Source organism: Tamandua tetradactyla, chromosome 1, assembly GCF_023851605.1.
Source record: "Tamandua tetradactyla isolate mTamTet1 chromosome 1, mTamTet1.pri, whole genome shotgun sequence".
In the NCBI taxonomy this organism is placed as follows: Eukaryota; Metazoa; Chordata; class Mammalia; order Pilosa; family Myrmecophagidae; genus Tamandua; species Tamandua tetradactyla.
The window spans coordinates 20158552-20180376 of NC_135327.1; the positions used below are offsets into that span (position 1 = coordinate 20158552).

At 37.9% G+C, this 21825-nt stretch overlaps 1 protein-coding gene across 6 annotated transcripts in view; it reads right to left on the bottom strand.

Moving 5' to 3' along the window:
* Positions 1–21825, bottom strand: part of EFCAB8 (EF-hand calcium binding domain 8) — a 145344-nt gene that overhangs the window by 22466 nt on the left and 101053 nt on the right. For all 6 annotated transcript variants that reach the window (XM_077111428.1, XM_077111401.1, XM_077111409.1 and 3 more), the window contains 3 exons: positions 15118–15339; positions 14393–14554; positions 9178–9346 (listed from right to left, as the gene is read on the bottom strand). In XM_077111428.1, the coding sequence (XP_076967543.1) occupies positions 9178–9346; positions 14393–14554; positions 15118–15339 (553 nt within the window). The remainder of the gene's footprint in view (positions 1–9177; positions 9347–14392; positions 14555–15117; positions 15340–21825) is intronic.

A 21825-nucleotide genomic window follows, 5' to 3' on the forward strand; every position in this document is an offset into this window, starting at 1 on the left:
CTGCATCTCTTGAGATAATCATGGGATTTTTCTATTTTTAGTGAATTACATTGATTCATTTTCAATGTTAAACCAACTTTGCATATCTGGGATGAACTCCACTTGGACCTCATATATTTATTATTCCTTTTACGTATTGCTGGGGTTTTTTGCTAAAGTTTTAAGTATTTTTACATCTATGCAAAAGTAAATATCTTAACTTTTCTTTCTTTCCTTGTAATGTTTTTGTCCAGTTTTGGTATCAACTTGCCTCATGAGTTGCTTTGGCTTCAATTTGCTCTTTTTTTCTAGTTGTTAAGTGGGAGCTGAGGTTAATTATTTTAACTTTCTTCATTCTAAGATAGGATTTCAGTGCTATAAATTTCCTCTTAACTACAGCGTTGGTGGCACACCATAAATTTTTAAATGTTTTCATTTTCATTCGATTAAAATTATTATCTAATTCCATTCAGGATTCTTTTTTCGACCCATAGAATATCTAGAAGTATGTTATTTCATTTCCAAGTGTTCAGGGATTTTCCAAAGACCTTTCTGTTATTGATTTCTGATTCAATTCCCCTGGGGTCAGAGAACATAGCTTGTATGACTTAAATTCTTTTAAATTTACGGAGACTTGCTTTATGACCCGGAATGTGGTCTGCTTGATAAATATTTTATGTGCACTTGCAAAGACAGTATAGTCTGTGGTTAGGTAAAGGGTGTCTATAAATGCCAATTATGTAAAATTGGCTGACAGCACTATTCAAATCTTCTATATTGTTAAAGATCTTCTGTGTACTTGTTCTATCATCTTTTGAGAGGAGTATGAAATCTATAATTATGGTTTGCTCAAGAGGATGCTGAGCAACTAGAACACTTTTATGCTGTTGATGGGAATGCAAAATGGTAAAGCTACCTTGGAACACCAGTTTGATGCTTACTTATAAAGTAAAAACACTTACAAACAACCAAGTAATTCCATAACTAGACATTTATCCATGAGAAATGAAAGCAATATTCATAGTGGTTTTATTCATAATCACCCAAATTGAAATTACCCCAATGTCCTTCAACCGATGAACAGATTAACAAGCTATGAGATAACCTCACTATGGAATCATATTCAGCACTAAAAGTCATAAATTGCTGATACATACAATAACATAGATGAATCTTGAATTCATTATGCTAAGTGAAAGTGACCAGAATTAAAAGGTTAAATACTATATGATTCCATTTATCTGACATTCTGGAAAAGGCAAAACTATAGAGACAGAAAACAAATCAGTGGCTGCCAGAAGTTAGGAGAATTGATAGAGGTATTCTACAAGGAGAGATATAGGAACATTCTAGAATGATGTTCTATGTCTCGACTGTAATGGTAGTTAATTATAAGTTATGTACTTATCAAAATTCAAAGAACTGTATACTTTCAAAAGGTAAATCTTCCTGTATGTAAATTATGCTTCAATAAACCTTATTATTAAAACAATGAAGTTTCTAAAAGATAACACGGGATTATATTTACAGGGCAGTGAAAGATATCTTAAAAGAATACAAAAAAACACAAACCTTTGTGCAATATCGATAAAATGTATTACAATAAAATTAACAATTTCTGTTCATCAAAAAAAAATCACTGAGAATAAAAAGCAAGCCACAGAATGGACGATACATATAAACTATATATTGACAAAGGATTCATATCCAGAAAATACAAATACAAAAGGAAAGGACTACTCATTGGGCAACTTGAACAAGCACTTAACAAAAGAATATGGCCAAATAATCAAACGATCAATAAATACATAAACAAATATTCAACCTCACTAGTAGTAGTAGTGGCTTAAGCTATGGATCCCAGAAAAAGATGTTCTTAAATTTAATCCATTCCCTGTGGGTATGAACCCTTGTAAATAGGACTTTTGGTGAGGTTACTTCAGTTAAGATATGACTCAAATGAATCAGGATGAGTCTTAATCAATTACTGAAAGCTTTACAGGGAAGTCCAAAGAGAGAGAGAAAGCACAGGAAGCAGTCAGAATCTGCAAGTCAACAGAACCAAGAAGCCAGGAGAGGCCACTATATCCACTGCCAAGGATCATCGGCAGCCAGCCCCAGAATGCCAAAGTTTCTGGTAAAAAGCATCACCTTGATGAATCCTTGATTTGGAACATCTACTAGTATCAGAATTGTGAGCCAATAAATTCCCGTTGTCTAAGCCAACCCTTTTGCTTTAACAGTCAGGAAACTAGAACAGTTTTTGGTGCCAGAAAGTGGGATGCTGCTATTGCAAATATCTAAAATAAGGAAACAGTTCTGGAATTTGATAATGAGTAGAGACACGAAAGAACTGTATGAACTCAAAAATGAGTAACACCTTAGAAGATAAGTTTGTAACACTGTAGAGATAAGTTTGTAATACCTTAGAGAATACATAATTCATTATGAACAGAATGTTGGTGAAAATATGGATGTTATTGGTACTTCCAGCAATGCCTTAGAAGAAAACGATGAATATGTTATTGAAAACTGAAAGAGAGGCAAATTTTTTAAAAAGTGGCAGAGAACTTGGCAAAACAGTTCTGATATTGAGTGGACGGCAGAACTTGAAAGAGATGCACTCGGACATTTAGCTCAGTAAATTTCCTAGCTAAGTGTGGAAGGTACAGCTTGGTTTCTCCTTGCAGCTTATGGTGAAATGAGAGAAGAAAGTGATAAGCTGAAAAATGAACTCTTATGCATAAAGAAACCAGATATTGATTGCTTGGAAAATTCTCAGCCTACCCAAATAGTATGCTTTGAGACTAGGGCCAGAAGCAGCTCTACCAGGGACCTCCTTGAGCTTCTGGAAAGTGAGTTTCCCAGAGAATAAGGGTTTAACTGAAATGCATCCAGTCAGCCATTTCAGTGGAAGTCAGCATTGGAAATGCAGTTATGTTGGAAAGATCTGTTGAAAGTTCTATTGTATAATGGTTTGGACCCCTAAGAACTGCATACAAAGCTGACAAGGTTTATGTGAAATTTGGATGAGTAGAACCATGGCCAACCTTGATTGAAAGGAACAGAGAAGTGGCAAATTAAAGGGAGAATGACTTCAAGGACAGAACTATGGAATCAAAATTCTGGACCAAAGAGCAGGCCCACCAACGTGTGTGGAAACGGCAGGTACACCCCTGCGTTTAGAAGGGACAGACGATCTGCTTCAGTGCTATACCCTGTTGTTCAAGAAAAGTGTCACCCCCCACTCCCAATGCTCAGAGATGGTAGAGCCTGTGCCCCAGCATTTGCAGAGAGCCTGGCTGCCACCCCAGTACTTGTGGAGGGTAGGGCCTGTGTCCAGCATTAATGGAGAGACTGGATGCCCTGCTGATGCTCAGAGGGAGTGGAGCCTTCACCCCAGAGTCTGGGGAGAGCATGGCCACTCTTCACATGCTTGCAAGGGGTAGGGCTGCCACTCCATCAGGCCCAGAGGATAAAACATTGATCCACAGATAACTCTTAGAACTTGAGATCTCATAGAATTTGCCCTGCTAGGTTTCAGAACTGTTTGGGACCTGTGACCCCTGTATTTCTTCCAACTTCTCCCTTCTAGAATGGGAATATTTATCCTATGCCTGTCCCTCCATTGTATATTGGAAGCAGATAACTTGTTTTGTAGGTATTACAAGTCTACAAACAAAGCCCAGAATGGACCACACCCATAACCAATTTTGAAAAGACTTTGTACTTAACATTTTTACTGAACAACTTAGGCTTTTGGGAAGTTATGTTCGAATGCATGTGCTTGTATGTGGAAAAAACAGGTGTCTTGGGAGTTCAAAGGGTAGAATGTGGTGGCTTGGAGCTATGTACTCCAGACACACATGTTCTTATACTTAATCCATTCTTGTGTGTATGAACCTTTTTAAAACTACACATTATCTAATCTGACGCAAGAAGAAACAGAAAATCTCAACAAAGCTCTAGCAAATAAAGAGATTAAATCAGCAATTTAAAACTTCTCAACAAAGAAAACTCCAGGACCAGATGATTCTCTGCTGAATTCTAATAAACATTTAAAGCAGATCTAACACCAATCCTTCTCAAACTCTTTCAAAAAAAATAGAAGAGGCATTATTTCCTAACATTTTTTGTAGCCCCCAGTCCCCTGATACAAAAACCAGATAAATACACACAAGAAAAGAAAATTACAGAGCATTACTGTGATGAATATAGATACAAAAAATCCTCAACAAAATACTGATACACCAAATCCAACAGCAAATTGAAAGGATTATACACAATGATCAATAAGATTTATTCCAGGCATGTAAGGAAAGTTCAATATAAGAAAATCAATGTAATATATCACATTAATAGAATGAAGTAGAAAAAAAAAAACATATGATCATTTCAATTGATGCCAGAAAAGTATTTAACAAAATCCAGCATACTCTCATGATAAGAACACTCAGAAAACTAGGAATAGAAGGGAACTTTCTCAAAGGGCATTATGAAAAACCTACAGCAAATATATATAATGGTGAAAGACTGAAAACTTACCACCTAAGAACAGGAACACAGCAAGGAAGTCCACTATCATCACTGTTATTCAAAATTGTGCTGGAAGGTCTAGTCAGGGCAATCAGCAAGAGGAAAAAATAAAAGACATCCACATTGGACAGGAAGAAGTTAAATTAGCCCTATTCACAGATGACATGATCCTATATATAGAAACTCCCAAAGACCCACAAGAAAGCTACTAGAATAATAAACAAATTCAGCAAAGTTGCAGCATATAAGGTAAACACACAGAATCAGTTGGGTTCTTATACATCAATAAGGAACGATTCCATTTACAATAGCTCTTAAAAGAATAAAATACCTAGGAATGAATTTAACCATGGAGGTAAAAGACTTGTACATTAAAAATTGCAAAACATTGCTGAAAGTAAATCTAAGTAAGTAGAAAGATATCCCATGTCCGTGGATTGGAAGAATTAACATTGTGAAGATGTTGCATTACTTAGGTTCTCTAGAGAAATAGAATCAACAGGAGAGATCTGTAAATACAAAATTTATATAAGTGTCTCATGTAACCATGGGGATGTAGTGTCCAAGGTCTGTAGAGCAAGCTGTGAGCTGGAAGCTCCAATGAAGGTCCTCAATGAACTCTCAGGAGAGGCTGGCTAGGCAACCATGGGGATATGGGATATAAGAGTCCAAGGTCTGTAGGGCAGGCCACAAGCTGGCAGCTCCAATGAAGGTCCTCAATGAACTCTCGGGAAAGGCTGGCTAGCTGAAGCAGGAAGAGTGATTATCTCTCCTGAGTCCTCCTTAAAAGCCCTCTGGTGATTAAATTAAGCATCACTCATTGCAGAAGACACTCGCCTTAGCTGATACAATCAGCTGTGGTTGCTGCCAATGTGGTCATGATTTAAGTCCATGAAATGTCCTCAAAGCAACAGACAAGCCAGCACCTGTCCGACTAGACAACTGGGCACCACCACCTGGCCAAGTTGATACTTGAACCTGACCATGTCAGATGTTAATACTGCCTAAAGCAATCTAAAAATTCACTACAATCTCTAACAAAATTCTAGCAGCCTTTCTTGCAGAAATGGAAAAGCTAATCCTCAGATTCATATGAAATATTAAGGGGTCCCATACAACCAAAACAAACTCGTAAAAGAAAAACACAATTGGAAGACTCCATTTCCTGATTTCAAAACTTGCTATCAAAAGTTACAGTAATTAAAATAGTGTGCTACTAGTAAAAAGACAGACCTACAGACCAATGGAATAGAATCAAGAGTCCGGAGTTATATCCACACATCTTTGGCCAAGTGATTTTCAACAAGGGTGCCAAGTCTATTCAATGGAGTGGTGCTGGAACAACTGGAAATCCCTATGTAAAAGAATGAAGGTGGACTCCTACTTCTCACCATAAACAAAAATTAACTAAAAATGGATCAGTGACTGAGGGTACAAGGGTTGTTCAATGGTAGAATTCTCGCCTGCCATGTGAGAGACCCGGTCTGACTCCCAGTCCATGTACTTCCCAAAAAAACAAACCAAAAAAAACAAACAAGCAAAACAAACAAAACCAAACAAATAAATTCAACAAATGGTTCTGATACTCACATGGAAAAATAATGAAATGTGACCTCTCCATACAGCATATTTTAAAAAAAAGGATCATTGACCTAAATATAAGAGTTAATATTTAAAACTCTTACAAGAAAACATAGGGAAAATTCATTAGGACCTTGTAGTAGACAATGGAATTTTACATTTTACAGTAAAAGCACAAGGAGCAAATAAAAATGAACTTCCTCAAAATTAAAATCTTTTGTGTGTATCAAAGGATATTAACAAGAAAGTGAAAAGACAACCTAAAGAATGGGTGAAGAAATTTGGAAACCATATATCTGATAATAGTTCAATAACTAGAATATATAAAGAATCTCTATAACTCAACAACAAAAAGAAGCCCGGTTAAAATATGGGCCAAACAAGAAGGGGAAAACTCAACTTCCCCAAGTGGAGAATTCTTGATATTCTCACAAGCAGTGAGGACAACCAAAGCAATAGGCAGAGCCCCCAATCTGGAGGGTTGTTCATATGAAACTTAACCCTGCAAAGGATAGGCTAAGCCTACTTAGACCTAAAATTCACCCCCAGAGAACCTCTTTTGTTGCTCAGATGTGACCTTTCTCTCTCAGCCAATACAAGGAAACTCACTGCCCCTCCCTGTCTCTACATGTGACATGACTCTCAGGGGTGTTGACCTTCCTGGCAACATGAGACAGAAATCCTAGAATGAGCTGGGACTCAGCATCACGGGATTGAGAAAACCTTCTCGATCAAATGGGGGAAGAGCGAAATGAGACAAAATAAAGTGTCAATGACTGAGAGATTCCAGAGTCAAGAGGTTATCCTGGAGGTTATTCTTACGCATTATATAGATATCACCTTTTTAGTTAAGGTGTAATGGAGAGGCTGGAGGGAACTGCCTGAAAATGTAGAGCTGTGTTCCAGTAGCCATGTTTCTTGAAGATGACTGTATAATGATATAGGTTTCATAATGTGACTCTGTGATTGTGAAAACCTTGTGTCTGATGCTCCTTTTATCCACCTTATTGACAGATAATTAAAACATATGAATTAAAAATAAATAAACAATAGGGGGTACAAATGGTAAAATAAATTTAGTAGATTGAAATGCTAGTGATCAATGAAAGGAGGGTAAGGGGTACGGAATGTATGAATTTTTTTCTGTTTTCTTTTTATTTCTTTTTCTGAATTGATGCAAATGTTCTAAGAAATGATCGTGTTGATGAATATATACAACGATGTGATGTTATTTATTGTGAATTATTGATTATATAGCAAAAATGGAATGATCATATGGTAAGAATGTTTGTGTTTGTATGTTGTTAGGCTGAATTAAAAATATATATATATGGGCCAAAGATTTGAATAGATGTTTCTCCAAAGAAGATAGTCAAATGGCCAATAAATATATTAAAATATTCTCACCAGAATTAGGCATTAAAGAAAATGCAAATTAAAACTATGAGATACCACATCACACCCTCTAAGATGGCGAGTATATAAAAAACTAAAAATAATAAGTGTTGGCAAGAATGTGGAGAAATAGGAGCCCTCATACCTTGTTGGTGGCTATGTAAAGTGGTATAACCACTGTGGAAAGTTCAGCAGTACCTCAGAATGTTAAACATAGACCATATGACCCAGCAATTCCACACCTAGGTATAGACCCCAAATAACTGAAAGCAGACCTCAGTCAGATATTTATACACCAGTGATGTACAAATCATTGAACAACAGTGTTTATTACAGCATTATTCACAAATAGCCAACAGGTGGAAGCACCCATGTGCTATCATCTTATTTAGTGGTAGAAAGGAATGAAGTTCTTATGGAGCAGCACAGGGATGACTCTTGAAGACATCATGTTGAGTGAAATAAGTCAAACACAAAAGAATAAATATTATATGATTTCTCATAGAAATACTTAGAATAAGCAAATTCATAAAGACAGAAAGCAGAATAATGGTTACCAGGGGTAGAGAGGAGAGTTATTGTTAAATGATATAAGTTTTGGTTTGGGATGATAAAAATAGTTTGGAAATAGATAATAGTGAAAGTTACACAGTATTGTCAATGTACTTAATGTCAAAAAATTGTCCACTTAAAATGGTTAAGATTATTTTAATGTTATGTATACTTTGCCATTATAAAAAATAAATTATTTTTAAAACATGAGCTGCTTCTATATGCCCACTAAAATAGCTAAAATTTAAAACACTAACAATACGAATTGTTGGCAAACCATGGGATAATTGGAGTTCTTGCATACTGCTGGTAGAAGAGTCCAAACTGGTAACCACTTTGAAATACTTGTGGCAGTACATATACTCTATGATTCAGAAACTCTATTCCTAGGATACACCCAATAGAAATGTAAACCTTGGTTCACCAAAAGATTTGTATGAGAATGTTCATAGAAGCATACTTTTAATAGCCCCAAACCAGAAACAACTCACTGCCTACCAACAGTTCAGAGATAAATAAATTACAATATATCACACAGCAGAATACCATTGAGCAATGAAAATGAATTAACTATTACATTCAACAAATGGATTACTAGCACAAACATAATGGAATGCAATAAGGTTGAGAGAAAGAAGCCAGATACAAAGGAGAGCCTATTATGTGAAACCATTTTATACAAAGTTCAAAAACATACAAAACCAATCTATGTGTTTAAAATTCAAGACAGCAATTACTTTTGGAGATAGATAGGTAGTGATGGAGAGCGGAATAAGGAGTGCCCCAAGGGTGTTGATAATGTTCTGTTTTTTGATATGGATGCTGACTATATGGGTAAATATTTACTTTCTGAAAATTCACTAAGCAGAATACTTGATTTGTGTACTTTTCTTTATGTATGCTATGTGATAACAAATATATTTTTAAAAAGGAAAATATATATAAAAACAGTGTTGAGTAGATATGGATGGATAGTAGAATGGATGCATAGACAGACTGCTGAACGACAATCGGCAAATTCACATCCTAGATGTGGCCTGAAGTTCCCTCCCCACAAGGTATAAGGTTATATTCAAACAGGGATAGGGCCAAAAAGGGCCAGGCAACATGGCTGAGCTTCAGCGGGACACATACCAACAGCATCACCGGAGAGTTTCCAAGCCTTGACGTTCCAGTCCTGACTGGCACTGATAACCAGCTGGAAGATGTCCACAAACAGGATGTCTGTCACACTATCCAAATGTCCCTTCCATGAATTCAAGAGCTTTGGAGGAACCAGGGAAATGGTCTGCCCAGCCACAACCTACAGGGAACAGTACAGGAGAACTATTTATACCAAGACTACCACACAGGCTCATTAGAGCCTGGTATAAGGCTCCTGGGACATGGGCCAGGATTCTAGGCTTATTATTCTAGGCTTATGAGCTTATTAACTTCCCATATTAACTTGCTGGTGAGCTTAGGTAGGTCCTGGCACTTCTTTCAGCCTCACCAGGTTCTTTGGTAAAACCAGACGAAGGCATGTGCATATTGTTATATTGTTTACTAAGTACCTTTATAGACACTACTCCATTTTGAACCCTATACCCACCTTTTGGGATATGCATGGTTCTCATCATTTTACAGAGGAGAGAAATGAGAGTCAGAGATGGTCAGTAAATGGTCCAAGACCACACACTAGAAACTGTGGGGTCAGGACAAGGGCCTAGGTCTTCTTGCCTCCTGAAGTTATTTCATTGAATCCAAATCAGGTAATAAGTTAAATAAATGATGTAAATTTTTGAAAAGTAAAATCTTATTTAATCATTATAAAGCCTGATTTTCAAGAATATTTAGTGATAATAGAAATTCCCATAACATTCAAATAATCCCTATTTATTTAAAAGATATCATTACAAAATTAAGAGCAAGTGCTCAGAAACACAGATACTGCAGTTAGACAGACTTGAGTCTAATCCCAAGTCTAATGGTATCTGTGTAAGCTTAGGCAAGTCCTTCCAGCTCTTCAGATTCATCTTCCTCTTCTGAAAAATAATATCTCCCACAGAGTCATTATAGGAATTCAAAGGATACATAAAAGTACTTATTACAATCCCAGAAACATGGTAATCATTAAAGAAATTATAGCATGGTTATTATAATTATGATAAATATTATAAATATTTATATACTCTATGCATTGGTAATCAATTCCTAAAAGATTCCAATACACTGAAATTCTCTTCATAATAAAACAAGACTGAATATAATATTTTCATACAGGTCTTTAAAAGCTATCTAAGAACTACCAGTTGGCTATCAAAATGCAAATGCAAGAATCCTTCATGTGGCAACGACCCAGCACACATTCTTCTCAGGTACACATGGGTCATTCTCTAAGAATTCCATACGTTAGGTCACAAAACAGAACTCGATAAATTTAAAAGGATTGAAATCATACAAAGTATCTTTTCTGACCACAACTGAGTAAAGGCCACGTCTGAGAAAGAACATGAAAATTCACAAATACGTGGAAGTTAAATAATACACTCTTAAACAACCAATGAGTCAAAGAATAAATCACAAAGAAAATTAGGAAATATCTTGAGATGAATGAAAATGAGAATAAAATATACCAAAACTTATGGGCTGCAGCAAAGACAGTGCTGAGAGGAAATTTTACAGCCCTGAATGCTTACATTAAAAAGGAAGAAAGCTCTCATAAGTAACCTAATCTCATCACCTGGAGAAACAAGGAAAAAGAATAGCAAACCAAACTCAAAGTCAGCAGAAGGAAGGAAAACAATAAAGATTAGACTAGAGATAAATGAAATGGAGAATAGAAAAACTATTGAGAGAGTCAACAAAATCAAAAGGTAATCCTTCAAAACGGTCAGTAAAACAACAGCCTTTATAAAATAAATTGAGTAGCTATGAAATATTAGTGGTCAGTGAGTAGGAGGAGTAAGGGGTATGGCATGTATGAGTTTTTCACTTTCCTTTTTTTCTTTCTTTTGCTGGAGAGATGCAAATGTTAAAAAAAATCATGGTGATGAGTACACAACTATGTGATAATGTTATAACCATGTCAAGAATATTTGTATGTTTCTTTGTTGTTCATAATAAAAATATAAATTTTAAAAAATCACAAACCTTTAGCTAGACTGATAAAAAAGAGAAAGGACACAAATAATTTAAATCAGAAATGAAATATAGAATTGCCATATGATCCAGCAATCCTATTACTAGCTATATATTCTGAGGAACTGAAGGCAAAGACATAAATGGACATTTGCACACCAATGTTTATTGCAGCATTATTTACTATTGCCAAGAGATGGAAACAGCCCAAATGTCCATTATTGATGAGTGGCTAAACAAGCTGTGGTAAAAGTTAAAGTTGAGAACATAGGATATCAGGAGTTAGAAGGTAGAGATCAGGCATTTGATGCTGAAGGAGTACAGAATGCTCAATAGGATTGATTGTATGGATCCAGAAATGGATAGCACAAGACTCTCTCATGGCAGTACAATATTGTAAGTATACTGAACAAAGATGAGCAGGAATATGTTTGAAAGAGGAAGGTTAGGGGCACGTATGACAACAGAGGGAAAGACAGAAGATAAAGACTTGACTGTATAATTTCACAAAATCTAGAGTAGTCAATGATGGTAATTAAATGTACAAATATAAAAATGTTTTTGCATGAGGAAGAATAAATGAATGTCAACAGTGCAAGGTGTTGAAAATGGGATGGTATACAATCAATGCAAGTTAAGATCTATAGTCAACAATAACATTGTAATATACTTCCACCAAATATAGCAAAGGCATTATGCCAAAACAAAATGTCAACAAGCAGGGGATGTGGGGGAGGGTTATGGATCCTTGTGGAAGAAAAGGAAATGTCTTCATATAGATTATGGTGGCGAAGGCATGGTTATTGACTTATGTTGGATTGTATGATGTGCAAATAAAATTGGTTAAAAATGAACAGGGAATCAAATACTAGAGAAAATGTGGAGAGATATACCTATTGGTAGGGAAGCTAAGAGGTGCAGCTCCTTGGGACGGCATTGTGATGGTTCCACAGGAGACTCCAGGTGGGGTTGCCATATGATCTTGCAACCCCTACTGCTAAGTAAATACCTGGAGGAACTGAGAGTGGGGACATGAATGGACATTTGCACACTGGTATTTATGGTGGCAGTGTTCACCATTTAATTTGCAATGGATGAAGGTGGCCTAAGGGTACAATGACTGAGGAATGGAAAAGGGAACTGATGTTTGTATACAAAGGACTACTGAGCAGCTACAAGAAGGAATAAAGTTCTGAGGTATGCAACTAGATGAATGAACCTTAAGTACACGATGTTGAGTGAAATGTCAGAAACAGACAAATATTACCATGCCTCATTCATACAGACTATAATATACAAACTCAGAAAATTGAAGTCAAGAGCATGGGTTATCAGGTAGGAGTCTATTGTAAAGGCCTAGATTGTATGCTCTTACAGAAGTCACAAATATTTAAGAGTTGTAAATGTTATTTCTAAATTCTGACATACTGAGCTATTTGTATATAACATAGTCATTCCCTGAAACTTCAGGTATTTATGTGACACCTGAGATTCAGTGTTAGAGCACTGAAGCTATGAAAGTCAGCATTACCCCATTCAGCAACTGTTAAGGAAGCTGAAAAAAGTGATCAGACTTTGACTAAAGATATGAATAAAGATGATCTGGATAGGACTAAGGTAAATCAGAAACACAATGTAAAGGATGATATGGCCCATATTTTAAAACTTCAACTTCTGCATGAGACCAAAGGGAAAGATGTTTATTTGGTGCAAAATTTATACTTTGTGTAGCACACATTATCTAATATAACTTGTACAGTCAGTTTACTTGAACACCATAATTACATGGAATCTTGAACAGGGCATGAGATCTTGCTGGTTTGTATAGTTAGTATGATGCCCCAATATATCCCAGAGTAATTTGGGCAGAGAATAAAAAAGTGTTTTCAAAGTCCCCTTGGGGGACTGGGGAGAAAGGAAGAAATGTTCAACTTCCCCATGTGGGGAATTCCTGATGTTCTCACAGACAGTGGAGACAATCAATACAATAGGCTGAGCCCTCAATCTTGAGGCTCACTTCTGCAAGCTTATTCATACAGAGGAGAAGTTAATCTTACTTATAATTATGACTAAGTGTCACCTCCCAGAGAACCTCTTTTGTTGCTCAGATGTGGCCTAAGTCAACTTGGCAGGTGAACCCACTGCCCTCCCCTTTACACGGGCCATGACTTCAAGTAGTGCAAATCTTCCTGGTAACATTGTACATGAGTCCCAGGATGAGCTGGGAACAGTATCATGGGACTGAGAAAGTTTTCCTGACCAAAAAGGGGAAGAGAGAAATGAGGCAAAATAAAGTTTCAGTTTGAGAGATTTCAAGAGTCAAGAGGTTATTCTTATACATTCTTATACATTATATAGATATTCCTTTTTAGTTTATGGTGTATTGGAGTGGCTGGAGGGAAGTAATCTGAAACTGTTGAGCTGTGCTCCAGTAGCCTTGATTCTTGAAAAAGACTGTATAACTATATAGCTTTTACAATGTGGCGATGTAATTGTGAAAACCTGTGTGTGATGCTCCTTTTATCCACAGCATGGACAGATGAGTAAAAAAATAAGGAAAAAAATTAAATAAATAATGGGGGGATAAGGAGTAAAAAATTAGGTAGATTAAAATATTGGTGGTCAGTGAGAGGGAGGGTAAAGAGTATGAGATATATGAGTTTTCTCGTTTTTCTTTTTATTTCTTTTTCTGGAATGATGAAAATGTTCTAAAAATTGATCATGGTAATGGATACACAACTATATGATGATGTTATGAGCCACTGATTGTATAATATGGTTGGGCTGTATGTATATGAAGACTTCTTAACAAAAATATTTTTTAAAAAAAGAACTATACATCAATCAAGTGGGATTCATCCCTGGTTTACAAGGTTTTGAACCATGTTAATGTATTTGATTTGAGAAATACATAAAAATTTAAGTTATCTTTTTAAAGCATATATGACTCCGGGGTCCTCATTACCCAAGGAAAGGTTGTACATGCTTAAGTGTGCAAATGGTATGTGTATATATAGTATATTTATATATACATATATATATAAATACAATATATATATATTGTATTTTACAGGTTAACAGAGACTTCTGGTTTACAGAGACTTTTCCACAACAGCTAACCTTGAACAGGAAACTAGAGGACTCAGAAACTCAGTAAGAGAAGCCTGGTCCCAACTCATTAATGGGAATTAAAAGTAGTTTTCTGAGCAACCCTCCAGTATCTTCCTACCTTGCTCTCCATCAAGGGCACGTATTCTGAGAGGCCAGACCGCCGCTGCAGTTCAGGAATTAAGACTTGGACCTTGTTGTCTGCTTCAGAGATGGCTTCTTCTCCACTAGCTTGGGTTGGCTGGTGATTAGTGAGTGTGCAATAATCCTTGATGTCCCAGATCTAAGCACAAAGTGTGGGTTAGTGGCCCAGTACCCCTTGACCCCAACCCCAACTCAACTCTGTAGGATTCTTGCATGCCATTCCTCTTCACCCTGGGGATGGTCCTTACTCACATCTCTAATATCTTAGACTCAGGGCCAAAAGGGTCTTAGGGATCTTGCAGGCCAGACCCCTTGATTAGCAGTCAGAGTGGGGGTAAGTAACAAAGACAAGACACTCCTGACTCATGTTTCACCACAAAGCACAAAACCAGTTCCTGAGACAGCCGATCACAGCATAGCAAGGGGAGAAGGGAGTTGTAAGAAAATGATGGAACACAGGATTCACTGATTCTTAGAGGGGCCTTTTGAACCAAGCCAAAAACAAAGCGGCTTCTTACTCATTTCCATGAGTACCACAGAACAGGAGAGGACTTCTGAGATAACCTACCCTACTTCCTGTTGTTTTATAAATGAAATCAGTATTCAGAAGGAGGGGGGCTAGGTAAAGGCCACATGGGGCAAAATGGTGGCCAGAAGCTTGGCTGATGCCAGCCCTCAGGCCTAATGCCAGCTCTTTCTCACCTTGATGTGTCCTTGGCAATCCCCTGTGATGAGGAGCCAGTCCTTTTTGTCAGTGGCCATGGCACCCACAACCACATCCCCATTGTCTTGGATGTCCACAGGGAACTTTCCCAGCAGGCCTCCATTCCCATGAATGGACCAGGCATATATGTAGCCATCAATGCAGCTGCTTAGCAGGGCAGCCGTCTGTGGCAGGCGAGGCCTGGTCTGCAGAAAGATTATCTGTAAGAGAGAGGTGGGCCCACTATGAGCCAGGGCTCAGCCTGGCTTCTGTTACCTATTGCTGAGGGACCTGGGACAAGTCACTACACCCACCCACTCCTTTCATATCCTTGATTCCCAAAGAAAATGGTGATTCTCATGCCATCCTTCTTATCTAGCTGGTGATGAGCACCATTTTACTGGAATATAAGCTCCTTGAGGGCGGGAATTTTTATCTTTTTTTATTCACTGTTTTATCCTCAGCTACTAGAATGGTACCTGACACTCAGTAGGTGATCAACAAATATTTGTTGAATGAATAAATGAACACAGTCAACTTTGATCTGCCCTAAGTCTCAAACAAGATTTTTAAGACCTTTATCTCAACTCAAAATGATTCGGAGAACCAATGCTTTTCTTCTTTACGTATATCTGCAACAAAATACCCATATTTTCCAGCCAATCAACAATGAAAGCATTTTAATCAAATTCTTGTTCATGTCTTATTTAGGTCATCTTCTTTGCTAATTCCCACCTCTGCTAACTTTTAACCAATATGTCACTCCTGCAGCCCCTAATAGGAAGTTACTCTCCATGGCCTAAGAAGAGAATTGCTCAGCTGGCACTCTGCATGTGGCTAAAAGCAGTCAGGGTTGTAAAGAAAATTAGACCAGGAAGGGGAAATTGGAGGTCTTCCCCACTCCTGAAAAGTCCCAACTTTACAGTGTAGTGGCTGATGTGTCCCAAAAACATGTTGGGGGGGGGGAATTATCCTTATTATTTTATAGTAAAAAAAAGTATCCTATTTTTACTACAAAAAATAAGATATTTTTATAGAAAAAACCTACTATTTTGAAGTAGGTTCAAAATACTCAACTTACTTCTGGTTGGCCCAGTTGCCAGGGTCACAAAACTAGGAGTCCCTGAATCAAAAACCAATAGCAAAAGCCCTTGATCATGACGCTTACCCTTGTGAAGCTTATGTAGGTAGCGGAGTGTTCTAGTTTGCTAGCTGCTGGAATGCAATATACTAGAAACAGAATGGCTTTTAAAAAGGGGAATTTAATAAGTTGCTAGTTTGCAGTTCTAAGGATGAGAAAATGTCCCAATTAAAACAAATATATAGAAATGTCCAATCTAAGGCATCCAGAGAAAGATATCTTGGTTCAAGAAGGTTGATGAGGGACTTCCGGAGAAGATGGCGGCTTAGTAAGACGCGCGGGTCTTAGTTCCTCCTCCAGAAAAGCAACTAAAGAAACAGAAACAATACGAAACAGCTCCCGGAGTCACGACAGAGACCAAAAAGACAGCGTACCCCATTCTGGAACAGCTGAACGGGCAGGGAGAATCTGCTGCGGTGAGATACCCAAGGGGTGCGCGTTTTCCCGGCCGGGGCGGTTGGCGACTGGGGTCCCCTCCACACACGTGGCTCCCCGGTCTGACTGGGAACGTTGGATAGCGGGGCCCTCCCGTCATGCTTGGTGTTTCAGGCCAGCTGGGCAATTAGGACCGGCACTCTCCCAAGCCACGGCGGCCAGCAGCCAGCGACCCCCCCTCCACGCGCGGTTTCCCGGGCCGACTGCCGTGCAGACAGACGAGCGCCACAAGCGCCACCTACTGGGCAGGAAAAGAAAAACAGAGCCCAGAGATTTCACAGAAAAAGCTTTCAACCAGCTGGGTCCCACACCTAGGCAAATCTGATCAAATGCCCAGACACCAGCAGAAAATAATGGATGACGCTCGGAAAATTGAAGATATGGCCCAGTCAAAGGAACAAACCAATAGTTCAAATGAGATACAGGAGCTGAGACAACTAATGCTGAATATACGAACAGAAATGGAAAAACTCTTCAAAAACCAAATCAATGAATTGAGGGAGGACATGAAGAAGATATGGGCTGAACAAAAAGAAGAAATAGAAAATCTGAAAAAACAAATCACAGAACTTATGGGAGTGAAGGACAAAGAAGAAAAAATGGAAAAAACAATGGATACCTACAATGGTAGATCTAAAAAGACAGAAGCTACAATTAGTGAACTGGAGGATGGAACATCTGAATTCCAAAAAGAAACAGAAACTATAGGGAAAAGAATGGAAAAACTTGAGCAGGGGATCAGGGAACTGAATGACAATATGAAGCGCACAAATATACGTGTTGTGGGTGTCCCAGAAGGAGAAGAGAAGGGAAAAGGAGGAGAAAAACTAATGGAAGAAATTTTCACTGAAAATTTCCCAACTCTTATGAAAGACCTAAATTTGCAGATCCAAGAAGTGCAGCGCACGCCAAAGAGAATAGACCCAAACAGGCGTTCTCCAAGACACTTACTAGTTAGAGTGTCAGAGGTCAAAGAGAAAGAGAGGATCTTGAAAGCAGCAAGAGAAAAACAATCTGTCACATACAAGGGAAACCCAATAAGACTATGTGCAGATTTCTCAGCAGAAACCATGGAAGCTAGAAGACAGTGGGATGATATATTTATATTACTAAAAGAGAAAAACTGCCAACCAAGACTCCTATATCCAGCAAAACTGTCCTTCAAAAATGAAGGAGAAATTAAAACATTTATAGACAAAAAGTCACTGAGAGAATTTGTGACCAAGAGACCAGCTCTGCAAGAAATACTAAAGGGAGCACTAGAGTCAGATATGAAAAGACAGAAGAGAGAGGTATGGAGTAAAGTGTAGAAAGAAGGAAAATCAGATATGATATATATAATACAAAAGCCAAAATGGTAGAGGAAAATATTATCCAAACAGTAATAATACTAAAAGTTAATGGACTGAATTTCTCAATCAAAAGACATAGAATGGCAGAATGGATTACGACCCAGCAATACCACTGCTAGGTATCTACTCAAGGGACTTAAGGGCAAAGACACAGACGGACATTTGCACACCAGTGTTTATAGCAGCATTATCTACAATTGCAAAGAGATGGAAACAGCCAAAATGTTCATCAACAGACGAGTGGCTAAACAAACTGTGGCGTATACCTACGATGGAATATTATGCAGCTTTAAGACAGACTAAACTTATGAAGCATGTAATAACATGGATGGACCTAGAGAACATTATGCTGAGTGAGTCTAGCCCAAAACTAAAGGACAAATACTGTAAGGTCCCACTGATGTGAACCGACATTGGAGAATCAGCTTGGAATATATCATTGGTAACAGAGACCAGCAGGAGTTAGAAACAGGGTAAGATAATGGGTAATTGGAGCTGAAGGGATACAGACTGTGCAACAGGACTAGATACAAAAACTCAAAAATGGACAGCACAATAATACCTAAGTGTAATGTAACTAGGTTGGAACACTGAATGAAGCTGCACCTGAAATACGGTTTTTTGTTTGTTTGTGTGTTTGTATCTTTTGTTTTTGGTTTTTTCTTTTTCCTTTATATATATATATATATATTATTAGTATTATTATTTTAATTCTCTTCTCTATATTAACATTCTATATCTTTTTCTGCTGTTTTGCTAGTTCTTTTCCTAAATCGATGCAAATGTACTAAGAAATGATGATCATACATCTATGTGATGATACTAAGATTTACTGAGTGCATTTGTAGAATGGAATGATTTCTAAATGTTGTGTTAATTTCTTTTCTTTTTTTTTGATTAATAAAAAAATTTAAAAAAAAAAAAAAAGAAGGTTGATGAAGTTCAGGGCTTCTTTCTCAAGTGGAAGGGCAAATGGCAAACACAGTCAGAGTTTCTCTCTCACCTGGAAAGGCACATAGTGAACACAGTCAGGGTTCCTCTCTCATCTGGAAGGGCACATGGTGATCACAGCATCATCTGCTAGCTTCTTCTTCTGGCTTCCTGTTTCATAAAGATATCCAGGAGGCATTTTCCTTCTTCATCTCCAAAGGTCACTGGCTGGTAGACTCTGCTTTATGGTGCTCCAGCATTCTCTGCTCTTTCCAAATCTCTAATCTCCAAAATGTTTCCTCTTTTATAGGACTTCGGAAACTAATCAAGACCCACCTGAATGGGTGGAGACATGTCGTCACCTAATCCAGCTTAACAACCACTCTCGATTACATCATACCTCCAGGGAGATGATCTAATTACAGTTTCAAACATACAATGCTGAATAGGGATTAGAAGAAATGGTTGCCTTTACAAAATGGGATTAGGATTAAAACATGGCTTTTCTAGGGGACATACATCCTTTCAAACCAGCACACGGAGAAGCTTAGACTACCTATAGGCATGCCTAAGAGTTATTTCTGAAGGATCTCTGCTGTTGCTCAGATGTGGCGTCAGTCTCTCCAAGGTCAACTGTGCAAGTGAAATCATTGCCCTCCCCCCTACATGGGACATGACATCCAGGTGGTAAAAGTCTCCCTGGTGACGTGGGAGAGGACTCTCAGGGATGAATCCAAACCTGGCACCATGAGATCAACAATTACATCCTGACCAAAAGGGGGAAAAGAAGTATACTTAATAAAGTATCAGTAGCAGAGAGAGTTCAAATAGAGCAAGAGGCTACTCTGGAGGTTGCTCTTCTGCAAGCTTCAGGTAGCCCTTGCTACCTGTAATAACCTGCCAACCCCCAACCAGGACCATTCCAGCCAATCCTAAAGAACACCTAGGGGGCGGGCCATGGTGGCTCAGCAGGCAAGAATGCTCACCTGCCATGCCAGAGGACCCGGGTTCGATTCCCGGTGCCTGCCCATGTAAAAAAAAAAGAAAAAATAAAGAACACCTAGGGCAATATATAAGATTCCACAAGGGTTCCAGGCACTAGAGCAAGTTTCCAGAAACCTACAAGCTCCAGATGAGTCCCTGGTCCAGATAAGTCTTGAAATCTAGCCCAGCCTCTCCAGAATATCAGATAGTTCCATCTCCTACCCCATATTAGTTGCGGACCCTTCCAATATCAAAAATTTAGAATTTCCATAGCCCAAACAACCCCAAAGAGAGGTTTGGAAAGATCAAAGGTGATGGTGGAATTATACATAGAAGATAGGACTTAACAAATGAATATGAATGCTGAATCATTAAATGGATATCTCTTTTAGTCTCCAGTATTTTAGAGCAGCTAGAAGTAAAAACCTAAAATTGTGAAATTGTAACCCACGTCAAAGTCTGAAATATGTTCTACAACTAATTGTGGTGCTGTGCTTTGAAATTTATAGCTTTTTGGATATATGTTATTGTTCACAAAAAAAATAAGGAAAAAGAAGCTGATTGTGATGATAAAAAAAGTATTTAAGCCCTCTAGCCTCCTGTATTCTGGAGCAGCTAGAAGGAAAAATTGAGAGGATCATATGGTAGCCCATGACAAACTTAGATTCATACATGACATCATACATAAAATCACTTAGAAGGGAAAAAAGCTAACTAAAAATATATAAAATTATAAATACCTGGAAGAATATATGATCGATGTTTTCCTATGCTCCTGGAATAAGCAATGTCTTTTTCAATTGTCACAAAGGAAATTAATAACAAAGATGATTAATAAAAATTAAGACGGGAGAATGATACCACACAGATGAGGTGAAAATATCTGTATTATATAACAGACAAAGCATTTACTTCTGTAGCATATGAAGAGATTCAACAAATTAATAAGAAAAAGAACGGAGAAAGGATATGAATAGACATTTATTTCACTGAAGAAATACAAATATCTAATAAACATAGAAAAACCATCAATCTCACAAATATTCAAAAAAAATTTTTTTAAAGATGCCACTCAAGAGCATCTGTGACCCACTAATACTTTGAAGTACCTAAAAGAAGCCACACTATTGTCCTCAATTCCCTTAAGATTAAGGGAGCTAGAAATATCTGAAGGGGAAATGAGGTAGGGTTAAGATTGGAGTAGGGCTGGCTGATGAACAAAGGTCAAATTTTAAGGAGCAGTCAGGCCTCAAGGAGAAAGATATCTCTGAGAAGAACACCAATAAACAGCACCTGGGGGCCAAACGACCCCCTCCCCCCACCATCGGAGTGGGTCATCTATAATCAAGCATCCACAGATGAAGGAAAAGGCGAGGGAAGTAAAATAGTTAATAAAAATTACAAAAGGAACAAAAATTTATAAAAAGCAGATTGCTCCACAATGTCAGGGCCTCTCGTCTCTCACCCTACTTTTCTTGCAAGAGTGCCTGCATGTCTTCTCACATGCATAGGCAATAAACTTTCTACTGCCTTCTTTAAAATAATAAAAAAAAAAAGAGGTACTATCTTCCATCTACTGGAATGGCAGAAATTAAGAAGAGAACAATGTCCAGTACAGGTTTAGTATGAGGACATAGGGAGCCTCATGTACTACTGGAAGGGCTAGAGAGCAGCCCTTCTTGGAGATGAAATCAACTTCAGCACATAAGCTGTGAACACTTAGTGACCTATCAATCCTTTTTTGGACTTCTGGGACTCTGCCTTACAGAAATCTAGCACAGCCACACAGAGAAATTTACAATGACCCCAATTGTGCCATTGTTTATAATAGTGAAAAACTAGGAACAACTTAAGTGTCCATCAGT